The 11,804-nt window shown below is 38.1% G+C and overlaps 1 protein-coding gene across 19 annotated transcripts in view; it reads right to left on the bottom strand.

Annotated features, from left to right (window-relative positions):
* Positions 1-532: 532 nt before the first annotated feature.
* CCDC18 (coiled-coil domain containing 18) overlaps positions 533-11,804 on the bottom strand; it is a 108,765-nt gene continuing 97,493 nt past the window's right edge. For 18 of the 19 annotated variants that reach the window (XM_072834532.1, XM_072834536.1, XM_072834539.1 and 15 more), the window contains one exon: positions 533-5,688. In XM_072834532.1, coding sequence (XP_072690633.1) covers positions 5,674-5,688 — 15 coding nt within the window. In that variant the 3' untranslated portion in view covers positions 533-5,673. Of the gene's footprint in view, positions 5,689-7,338; positions 7,374-11,804 lie in introns of all 19 variants that reach the window. The other variant, XM_072834529.1, reaches the window with a different exon arrangement.

Below are 11,804 nucleotides of genomic sequence, written 5' to 3'. Positions count from 1 at the left end.
CCTTTGTATAAAGCTTCCTCATCTTTGGTATTCTGCTCCACAAGTTCTAGCCATCATAGCAACTCCAAACTCTGATATCTGCCTCAGCTCAGCATGAATACCACTCCACTCAGGCTTTCTCTCCCTGTACCAGAGTTGTAACTGGGGAAGTCTGCATCCAGTCTTCCCTGGGCGAACCATAGAGTTAATCTGAAATGTTTTCCTTCTTTTAAGGATTATAGTCTTGTGCTACCCATTCCTCAATGCCTAAAAAGAACTGCCTTGCATGTTTTGTCCAGTTTTATAATTGTTTAGGACATGAGGGCAAGACAAATACCAATAATTCTCTCATGGATTTAAGGATCCTACTCAAAGTCCATATTCTTAACCATATTATATTACCTCTATCATGGGATTCCACATTATAGGAAAAACCATTAAATGGAAAGTATACACACACACACACACACGTATTTATTTAAGATTTATCCATTTGTTTTAGAGAGAAAGAGAGCATGAGTGGGGGGAGGGACAGAAGGAGAGTGAGAGAATCTTTTTTTTTTTCATGAAAAAACTTTTATTTTTATTTTTTTTTACAAAGAATACCCCCCACTTGGGGTGAAAATATATCTGGTTAAGTACAAAATATAGTTTTTATCATACAAAAAGATATACAATTAAAAAACAAATGAACCACCTTCAGCCGACATACTTTCTCAGAAAAGGGTGGAGCTCAGTGCTCTGACACAGGACAGTGAACAAAGTGCTAAGGCTGAGGGTGACTGACCAAGTGCTAGGGCCTGCAGTGAGAGGGCTGTTGACATCCCTGCCTCCTAACATTGGGAAGAAAGGGAGCCCTGGGGGCTTTGGGTGAAGACACTTGCCCTCTCGTTTCTCAAGGCAATGTCTGGAAGCTCTGATCACAGTGCTGTGGGCATCAGTCTAGAGAGTTCCTCCTTCGGTGTAGAGAAGTCACAGTGGGCAAGGCTGATAGCAGCAACCCTTCTCAGAGTTAGTGTCAGAATCACAGAATTCTGTACACTGGGACAAAGTCTAGGAAGTGAGGAATAACACTATATTTTTTTGTCATTGTGCTTACCCCTAGAAGAGTGAGAGAATCTTAAACAGACTCCCCGCTGAGCATGGAGCTCTGAAGTGAGGTTCAATCCTATGACCCTGAGATCACAATCTGAACCAAAATCAAGAGTTGGATGCCAAATAAACCGAGCCACCCAGGTGCCCCAGATATACGATTTTTTTTTTAATTTTGTTTATTTATTCATGAGAGACAGAGAGAGGGAGAGACACAGGCAGAGGGAGAAGCAGGCTCCACGCAGGGAGCCCGATGTGGGACTCGATCCCGGGTCTCCAGGATCACACCCTGAGCCAAAGGCAGGAGCTTAACTGCTACCCACCCAGGCATCCCTATACGTTCTTAATAATATGGAAAAATATCAACAGGGATTAGAGAGAGAGAGATGAAAAGATAAGATTGTTGTCAGACAGTGGGAATGCTGGAATGTAAGATTTCATAGATGAAACATGATTAACAAGAACCTATAGGCATGGAGAGCTTAAGCAGAATAGTCTAATCGCTATGTTTTGCATAGAGAGAACAGTGACCTGACAGCCACCAGATTATGGTCTTTGACTGCAAGAACTGGGTGAATGAAGGGATCCCTGGGTGGTTCAGCGGTTTGGCGCCTGCCTTTGGCCCAGGGCGCGATCCTGGAGTCCCGGGATCGAGTCCCATGTGGGGCTCCCGGTATGGAGCCTGCTTTTCCCTCCTCCTGTGTCTCTGCCCCTCTCTCTCTCTCTCTCTCATCATAAATAACAAATAAATTAAAATAAATCTTAAAGAACTGGGTGAATGATGATGCAAAATAAGCAAACATCTAAACAAAAGGAAAATACAAAAGCAGGACAGGTAAATTTTGAGAAGATATCATGACTTTAGTTTTGGATAAATTTAAAGTTTTCTTTAAAAAATATCTATAGGATATGCAGGGAACTTTCTGGATAGGCCAATGAAAATACAGATCTGTTGCAAGAAAAAAATGAAGATACAGATCTGAAAGTTATTACCATAAGGATTATTACTGAAGCAACAGGTCTGGATGAGATGATGTAAGAACATGTATCTTCAGAAGAGGAAGGCAGAAGCCTAGGAAATCCCAGTGTTTTAGAGTAGGCAGATAAGTATACGAAGAATGGATATTTAAAGAAGTAAAAAGGCAATACAAAGAGGCAATGTGGCTTTAGTAGTTAAGAGCATGGACTTTGGAGTCAGTTCAAATCTCAGCTGTTATAAAGTTACCATGACCATGAGAAAAATTACTTAACCTTTCTGTGCCTGTTTTCTCTTCTGTAAAACACAGTGAAAAATACTAGCACTTGCCTAATGAGAGACAATCACGATAGCTCTGGAGGCTCAGCCCCCAATCTCCTGTCCTCTCAAACTTTTAGTAGCAAAGACAGGTGTATCAACAAATTTCAGTTAGCTCAACAGAGGAACAGAAAGGTTCCCTCTCTCTAACATGGCCACTTCATCTACAAAGACTTTTCCATTAGTGCATAGCTACACAGATATTCCCTATCCCATTCCAATAATAAATATGTAGAATACACTGGGTGATGTTATATGTTGGCAAATTGAATTTAAATAAAAAATTAAATATGTAGAATATTTTTTGAATTATTTTTTTAAAGATTATTTATTTATTAATGAGAGACACAGAAAGCGAGAGATAGACATAGGCAGAGGGAGAAGCAGGCTCCATGCAGGGAACTCGATGTGGGACTCGATCCCAGAACTCCAGGATCACACCCCAGGCTGAAGGCAGACATACTTAACTGCTGAACCACCCAGGCATCCCAAATATGTAGAATATTACTGAGGCAGGGTTTCTTTCCACTGGAACTCTGAAGACAGTGCATGGAGACTATGCCTAAGCTATAGGATAAGAGTTTGAGGGCTTGTGTGTATTCTATTACTACCCTCTTTGTAAACTTTTCCTCAATAAACTATTTTAGATCTATATCATATGGTACTATAGTGCTGTGTTGCATGACTTCCTGGAAAGATATTACCTCACAGTTGTTCCTCATTACAAATACAGTAGTATTTGTAAAGAGTTTACAACATTGCCTGGCACGTAGTGTGCATTACATAAAGATTAGCTATTTGTTTTTAAAAGGAGAATTAGGAAAGACCAGCAATGCTCTAGAGCAAGATCAAGAGATAACACAGGAGAGCTGGTAAACAATCTCAAATGCTACCAAAAATCAAATAATGAAAACAGGATGCTAGATGTGGCAACAGTGGTAGAAGTCAGATTGTATTAGGTTAAGGATTGCTTTGGAAGTAAAGAGTAAAACACGGAATACAGAATGGTTTTTCTAAGATATTTGGTGGCAAAAAATAAAAGACAAAGTGTATTGATTAGTGCTTTTTTGCTTGCAAGTGACAGAAATCCAATTTGAATGAGCTTTATAAAAGGGCTTACTATAAGAATATTGTGGTATCTCAAAATGCAAGGACACTAATGTGGCTGAGTCTCAAAAGCATGTGGAACCAAGATTCTTTTTATTGTTATTCTTTTTCTTGTTCTTCTCTGTAGGTTTGTTTCATTTTCTCTCCTTCTTTGTCCAGACTAGTTGCATTGCTGCTTTGGCCCACATGGTAGGAAAGATGGCTATCAAGAACTCTGGAGTCTTGGATTTTATAGTGAAGGCATGCAAAAAGATAGTGGAGTTTGTTTGCAGTCTCAGTTTCAAAATTCCTAAGAAAAGACTGGCTCCACCTAAACAAAGTATCTAACCCTGGATGAATCAACAGTAGCCAGGGATTATGGAGGTGAATGGATTAGAGCATAACACGGCTATTCCAATTGCAACTATATGTGAAATCCAATGTGATGTGGAAAAGTTCAAATAAGATAAGTATATACTATAAGGACACAGTATTTTCTTGAGGAGTAGGTATTATAAAGGTGGTATTTTAGTTTTTGTTGTTTAGGCCACGGAAGCAATTTGAACATATTTATATGAATGAAAGAAATCAAAGGGATAGAATTAAAGATAAAGGACAAGACGTGGGATATTTAATACAGTAAAATCATATAATCAAAGGGAAAGAATGGAATTTAGCATACAAGTACAAGGACTGGCCATTTAGAGAAATAGGCTTTTCTGAGGTAGGAGGGAAGAAAAAATGAATGCATGCTGACATAGGCAGGTCTATAAAGATGAAGGAAATTGAGGGAGATTGGACCTGAAGATCTCCTCTGAAGTATGTGGCTAAGTTATCTCTTGAAAGTATGGAAGATGCAGTAAAGCAGGTAGTTGAAAAGAATAACAAATATTAACATTCCTGTCAAGAGGAAGAGAAAGGAAGCTAAGAGGAAGAGGTTAGAGTTTGTCAAAATTAACAGTCCATCTCAGATTGGAAACTAAATTAATGAAGGTGTCAGATGTACAATGTGACTAAATAATATTCACTAGTCCATTAACAAGAGCTCATAAGGCACATGGTAGAAAGTTAGGGGAAAGGGAAATAGGGTGCTAAGAAGACTAACAATAATTTAACTCTTAGGGTCACTAGCAAGTAGAAGTAAAAAGATAAACTTTATTCTATTCCTGACAGGTAATTACAAATTCTGAAATAGTGTTATTCAAATAGTACTGTCAACATTAATGGCTTTACTATTTACATATTAGAAAAAAATTAACTCCATATTATTTTTTAAGGACATATTTATATACACTTTAAATATTTGGTCTAAAGACAACAAATTTGAACTTTTGGGAGGTTTTTTAATTTGAAGGTTTAAATATGTCATCTTAATTTTGCTGCATTTTTTTATTCTACCATAAAGCTAGCTATGTCTAAATGGGGCCATTAACCCAAAGTCCATCTCATGATACTTACAACAAATCCCTTTCTTTGAAACACATACTTGTGTCATTATGTTAAATAATTCTACTAATACACACACACACACACACACACACACACCATGTATAATAATATCTATACCTCACAAAATAGATTATGTGAGGGGCGCCTGGGTGGCTCAGGGAGTTAAGCATCTACCTTCAGCTCAGGTCATGATCTTAGATCCTAGGACAGAGCCCCAGCATCAGGCTTCCTGCTTGGTGGGGAGTTGGCTTCTCCTTCTCTTTGCCCCTTCCCCATCTCATGCTTTTTTTCCTCTCATATAAATAAAATAAAATAGATTATGTAAATTTAATGAGTTAACAAATATAAAGTACCCAGAATAGTGACTGAAAAATGAATGGTAAACACTCAACAAATGCTAGCCATTATTAGTACAATTATGAACCTGTGGCAGAATGACTTCTAAATTCATATTACTTATTTTAAAAATAAAGTATTACTAGGAAAGTAAGCAAAAAATGTTAGTCTAATTGAAAATACAAGTTAGTAAATGTACTTATTATGCATTTTAAAAATGATTTTTATATAAAAAAGAAAGACAAGGTAGGTGGCAAGTTTTAAACCAAAAATGAACTTTCACAAAAAGAATAAGCTTTAGAAAACTTTTTAAAAATATACTGAAATAAAAATTTATTCAAAAGCAATAAAGTAACAGCTTCTATGAAGTATGAGCTACATGTAATAAACACAGTACCAAAAATCTCATTTTTCATCACATCAATATCTTCATTTAATTACAAATTTTCTCCCTGGAATAATGCAAAAAAAAAAAAAGATTAGCTTTTGAAATATCCTTGTATTAACTTAGCATTAATGTCTACTATAATAATCAGGAGCATAAATAAAGCAAGAATGGGAAATATTTACTCAATTAAGAAATATGAATCAGGGAAAGTCAATAATGGACCACATGGATTATAAAAAGCAAGTAATTCTGGTTGAGGGGCATTGGGAGGGAGTGCAAAGTTAAACTAAATTTATTTATAAAACAAAAACAGGGGGCAGCCTGGGTGGCTCATTGGTTTAACGCCACCTTTGGCCCAGGGTGTGATCCTGGGGACCTGGAATCAAGTCCCGCGTTGGGCTCCCTGCATGGAGTCTGCTTCTCCCTCTGCCTGTGTCTCTGCCTCTCTCTCTCTCTCTCTATCTCTCATGAATAAATAAATAAAATCTTTTTTAAAAAAAGGCAAAACAAAAACAGAAGACGTTAAGTAAGATATTTAGACACTGGTGTCACATTATGGTTTTGACTGAGGGCACATTAAGGAAGGGAGATGAAGGGCTACGTGAAAAAAAGTGAAAAAGAAAAGGAAAAAAAAGCAGGAAAGGGAAATAATGATAGAAATGTTTGCACAAAGAAACAGCACAACATAGAGAAGTAGAAAAATACAGGGAAAAGGCCCAGGAGTTGTTGTTGTTGTTGGTTTTTTTTGTTTGTTTGTTTTGTTTTTTTTTTAAAGAGAGAAAAGGAGAGCAAGGGGAGGGGCAGAGGGAGAAAGAGAATCTTAAGCAGGCTCTACACCCAGCACAGAGCCTGACTCTGGGCTTGATCTCATGACCCTGAGATCATGACCTGAGCTGAAATCAAGAGTCAGATGTTCCAACTCACAGAGCCACCCAGGACCCGAGGCCCAGGAGATACTAAAAATACAGGTCAAATACTCTTGTCGTATCCTGGTCTTTACTTATTAGGCCAGGGATTTGAAAATGTTACCATGTCCTTAGGTATTACCTTTAATCCTACTTCACCTTCTTTCCATCTCTGTTTTCCCTACAGCTGACTTTCTCAATTCTTATTTTTCATCTTATTGCATGGCATATGGACCACATTCGTAAAATGGTCCTACTACTTTTCCTTTTTGGAAATAAGATAGATATAAACAATACTTCTTATAACTTCGTATTAAACTGTGAATTAGCTAATTAATCAGTATTCACAGCACAGTATTCCACCATTCAAATCTCAAACAAGAGTTTTTAACTTGATGTCTGTGAACTCCTTGATAATGTGTCCAAAATTTTGTGCATATGCAATTTTTTGTGATTTCTGAAGCTTTTGTCCGTAGCTTTATTGTGAATGGAACTGGCAACATAGTTAACTTTTAGAAAAATCATTATTTGGGTTACAACAGTAAAAGAGCTAACACTTATTAAATACTTCTCACACAGTAATTTCTAGGTTTTTTTCTGCTGTATCAGTGGACTTTAAAATTGCACACTTTGGAGCAGGGCTGGATTAAGACCAACTAATGCCCTCAACACAGCCCAACAGTGATGCCCCCTAACCCATCCATTGCTTAAAATAAAGAGCTTCAGGGTTCTTTACACAAATCAGTACATGACATAAATGCCAATTGGTTAAGTGGAACTCACACCATAGTCAGAAAAAAATGTAATACCTTCATATCAAACTTAGCCCCGAGTCAGTCACTCACTATACCAAAGAAAAAAGATACATTAACAGTGCACATTAAATTGCAACATAGCAGATAAAGACAATTACAAAACAATTTCCTACACTTAAGTGTGGCAGTGAAAGAGTAAAGGGCATGATAGCCAGGGCCAAAAACTGTGGTGTTCCCCTTCTCTTGGTGCCCTGAACTCAAGCTTATTTTCCTCAAAGGTTAATCCAGGGCTGCTTTGGAGTCTTTGCATAAGCAGACATGTAAAGAGGTGAACAAGTAAGTAACTGGTTAAAGGTCAGACACAATCCACCTTTTTTTAAAATTTTTATTTATTTATGATAGTCACAGAGAGAGAGAGAGGCAGAGACACAGGCAGAGGGAGAAGCAGGCTCCATGCACCGGGAGCCCGACGTGGGATTTGATCCCGGGTCTCCAGGATCGCGCGCGCCCTGGGCCAAAGGCAGGCGCTAAACCGCTGTGCCACCCAGGAATCCCCACAATCCACCTTTAATCAGATAAATTCTCTTTATACCTAACTGACATATTTGGGTTTCTTTATAACATTATATTTAAATAATAGGTTCCTTGGCTTAAAAAAAAAGTTTAAAATTTCTACTTTTAAAACACCAAGGAACACCTGGGTGGTTCAGCAGTTGAACATCTGCCTTTGGCCCAGGGTGTGATCCTGGAGTCCCAGAACTGGGTCCCACCATCGGGCTCCCTGCATGGAGCCTGCTTCTCCCTCTGCCTGTGTCTCCACCTCTCTCTCTCTCTCTCTCTTTCTCTCCCTCTCTGTCTCTCATATAATAAATAAAAAAATCTTAAAAAACAAAACAAAACAATGGAATGTCATACTTTAGTGTGGGTGAAATGAGCTAAGGGCTGGAAATGGCCAATAGATCAAGGTTCTACAACCCAATTTAAAATATGTCAAGTTTTATATTTATTAATGCAATATACATGTAAATGACCATGAAGTTAGTCTGTCAAATCATAGCAAGTCAGAGTTTCTTTCAATGATAGTAGTCTTGCTCTGAATTTTCTCACCTTATGTTAAAACAAACACTCCCAAAAAAACACTGGGGGGAAACAAAGGAGTCCCTACAGAGGAAGTATTGAGATGTTTTCAGTTATCTCTCTCTTAAGAGTAAAGTTAAAATGCAAGTAATGATCATCCAAAAATTGAATAAAACCCACAGATGAGCATTTGTCAAGCATCAGTCCAGTATGGGTTCCAAAGGTGTACAGAACGGAGTTCTGAGCAACCCAAAGAACCAGCCGCTTTTGTCGAAGACAAAATTAAACCAAGACAGGTAATGCAATTGAGGCTCATGAGCTATGAAGCCCACGTGAGATTAACATTGAGTACTGACTGTGGTTAGTACATTTAAAACTCAGTAGAGCATTAAAATTAGATGTGAACAGAATTTAGCTTTGGCTGGATTTTCTAAAAAACTGGATTTAGAATTTTGCATATTTTAATTTCGCTCTGAGCTTCCATTACAACATAATAAGTATAATGACTTGAATTATTTAAATGCATCTGTTTATTCCAATAACCTACACAGTGAGAAATCATCCCACCAATCAGTTATGTAGTAACTTTTAAGTCCTAAACTCTTAATCTCTAATTGATTAAGCAGGTACAAGACCAAACTATGTAAACAGTGCTGAAGAAACTATAGACACAACTATGTAATCAGTATAACAAAAGTAGTTCAGAACATTCCAATCAACAGGAGTCCAGGGCTGGAAGTCTTCCCAGAGAATTCTACCCACACATTTAAGAAGAACGAATACCCATTCTTCTGAAGCAGTTTCAAAAATAGAAGTGGAAGGAAAACTTCCAAACTCTTTCTATGAGGCCAGCATTACCGTGATCCCAAAACCAGATTAAGATTCTACCAAAAAGGAAAATTACAGAGCAATATCCTCGATGAACATGGATGCCAAAGTATTCACCAAGATACTAGCCAACAGGATCCAACAGTACATTATTAGAAGGATTATTCACCACTACCAGGTGGAATTTATTCCTGGGCTGCAGGGGTGGTTCAACACCTGCAAATCAACGTGATACATCACATTAATAAAAGAAAGGACAAGAACCATATGATCCTCTCCATAGATGCAGAAAACGCATTTGACAAAATAAGCCTCCTTTCTTGATTAAAACTCTGAAGAGTATATGGAAAGAAGGAACACCTCAATATCATAAAAGCCATTATCAAAAACCCACAGCAAATATCCTTCTCAATGGGGAAAAATTGAGAGCTTTTCCCCTAAGGTCAGGAACATGATAGGGATGCTCACTCTTACCACTGTTGTTCAACATAGTGCTAGAAGTCTTAGCCTCAGCAATCAGACAACAAAAAGAAAAAAAAGGCATCTGAATTGGCAAAGAAGTCAAACTCACTCTTTGCAGATGACATGACACTCTTAGGTGGAAAATCTAAAGACTCCACCCAAAATTGCTAGAACTCATACAAGATTTCAGCAATGTGGCAGGATATAAAATCAATGCACAGAAATAAGTTGCATTTCTATATACTAACAATAAGATAGAAGAAGAGGAATTAAGGAAGCAATCCCATTTACAATAGCACCAAAAACCGTAAGATACCTAGGAATAAACCTAACCAAAGAGCCAAAGGGTTTATACTCTGAAAACAATAGAACATTCATGAAATAAATTGATAAAGACACAAAGAAATGGAAAAATGTTCCATGCTCATGGATTGGAAGAACAGACATATATATTTTTAATTTTATTTATTTATTCATAGAGACACAGAGAGAGGCAGAGACAAAGGCAGAGGGAGAAGCAGGCTCCATGCGGGGAACCCGACATGGGACTCGATCCTGGGTCTCCAGGATCACACCCCGGGCTGCAGGCGGCACTAAACTGCTGCGCCACCGGGGCTGCCCAGAACAGATACTGTTAAAATGTCTATGCTATCCAAAGCAATCTATACATTCAATGTAATCCATATCAAAATACCATCAACTTTTATCACAGAGCTGGAACAAATAATCCTAAATATTGTATGGAACCAGAATAGACCCCAAATAGCCAAAGGAATGTTGAAAAAGAAAACCAAAGCTGGGGGCAACACAATTCTGGACTTCAAACTATATTACAAAGCTGTAATCATCAAGACAGTATGGTACTGGCACAAAAACACATAGATCAATGGAACAGAATAGAGAACCGAGAACTCTACAGTCAACTAATCTTCAACAAAGCAGGAAAGAATATCCAATGGAAAAAGTCTCTTCAACAAATGGTTTTGGGATAGTTGGACAGCCACATGCAGAAGAATGAAACTGGACCATTTTCTTACACCATACCCAAAAAGAGACTCAAAATGGATTAAAGACCTAAATGTGATAAAGGAATCCATCAAAATCCTAGAGGAGAACACAGGCAGCAACCTCTGTGACCTCAGCCACAGCAACTTCTTACTAGACACATCTCCAAAGCCAAGGGAGACAAAGGCAAAAGTGAACTACTGGGACTTCATCAAGATAAAAAGCTTTTGTGCAGCAAAAGAAACAGCTGACAAAATCAAAAGACAGCTAAAAGACTGGGAGAAGACATTTGTAAACTTATCAGATAGAGGGCTAGTATCCGAAATCTATAAAGAATTTATCAAACTCCACACCGAAAGAACAAATAATCCAATCAAGAAATGGGCAGAAGACATGAACAGACCTTTCTCCAAAGAAGACATACAAATGACCAACAGACGCATGAAAAAATGCTCAACATCACTTGGCATCAGGGAAATACAAATCAAAACCACAATAAGATTCTACCTCACACCAGTCAGAATGGCTAAAATTAACAGGTCAGGAAACAAAAGATGTTGGCGAGGATGCAGAGAAAGGGGAACCCTCATACACTATTGGTGGGAAGGCAAGCTGGTGCAGCCACTCTGAAAAACATATGGAGGTTCCTCAAAAAGTTGAAAATAGAGCTACCCTATGACCCGGCAATTGCACTACGAGGTATCTACCACAAAGATAGAAATATAGCGATCAGGACATCTGCACCCCAATGTTTATAACAATGTACATCAACAGATGATGGATAAGGAAGATGGGGTACACACACACAAACACACACTGGAATACTATTCAGCCATCAACAAAATGAAATCTTGTCATTTGCAAAGACATGGATGGAACTAGAGGGTATCATGCTAAGTATAAGAAGTCAGTCAGAGAGAGACAATTATATGATCTCACTCATGTGGAATTTAAGAAAGAACACAGAGGATCATAGGGGAAGGGAGGGAAAATTAAGACAAACCATAAGAGACTCTTAATCATAGGAAACACACTGATGGTTGCTGGAGGGAAGGGAGGTGGGGGGATGGGGTAACTAGGTGGTAGGCATTAAGGAGGGCACATGATGTAATGAGCAGGTGTTATAGAAGACTGATGAATCACTGACC

Source organism: Canis lupus, chromosome 8, assembly GCF_048164855.1.
Source record: "Canis lupus baileyi chromosome 8, mCanLup2.hap1, whole genome shotgun sequence".
In the NCBI taxonomy this organism is placed as follows: domain Eukaryota; kingdom Metazoa; phylum Chordata; class Mammalia; order Carnivora; family Canidae; genus Canis; species Canis lupus.
Note: the sequence above shows the minus strand (reverse complement) of the source record. Positions and strands in the feature narration are given on the sequence as shown.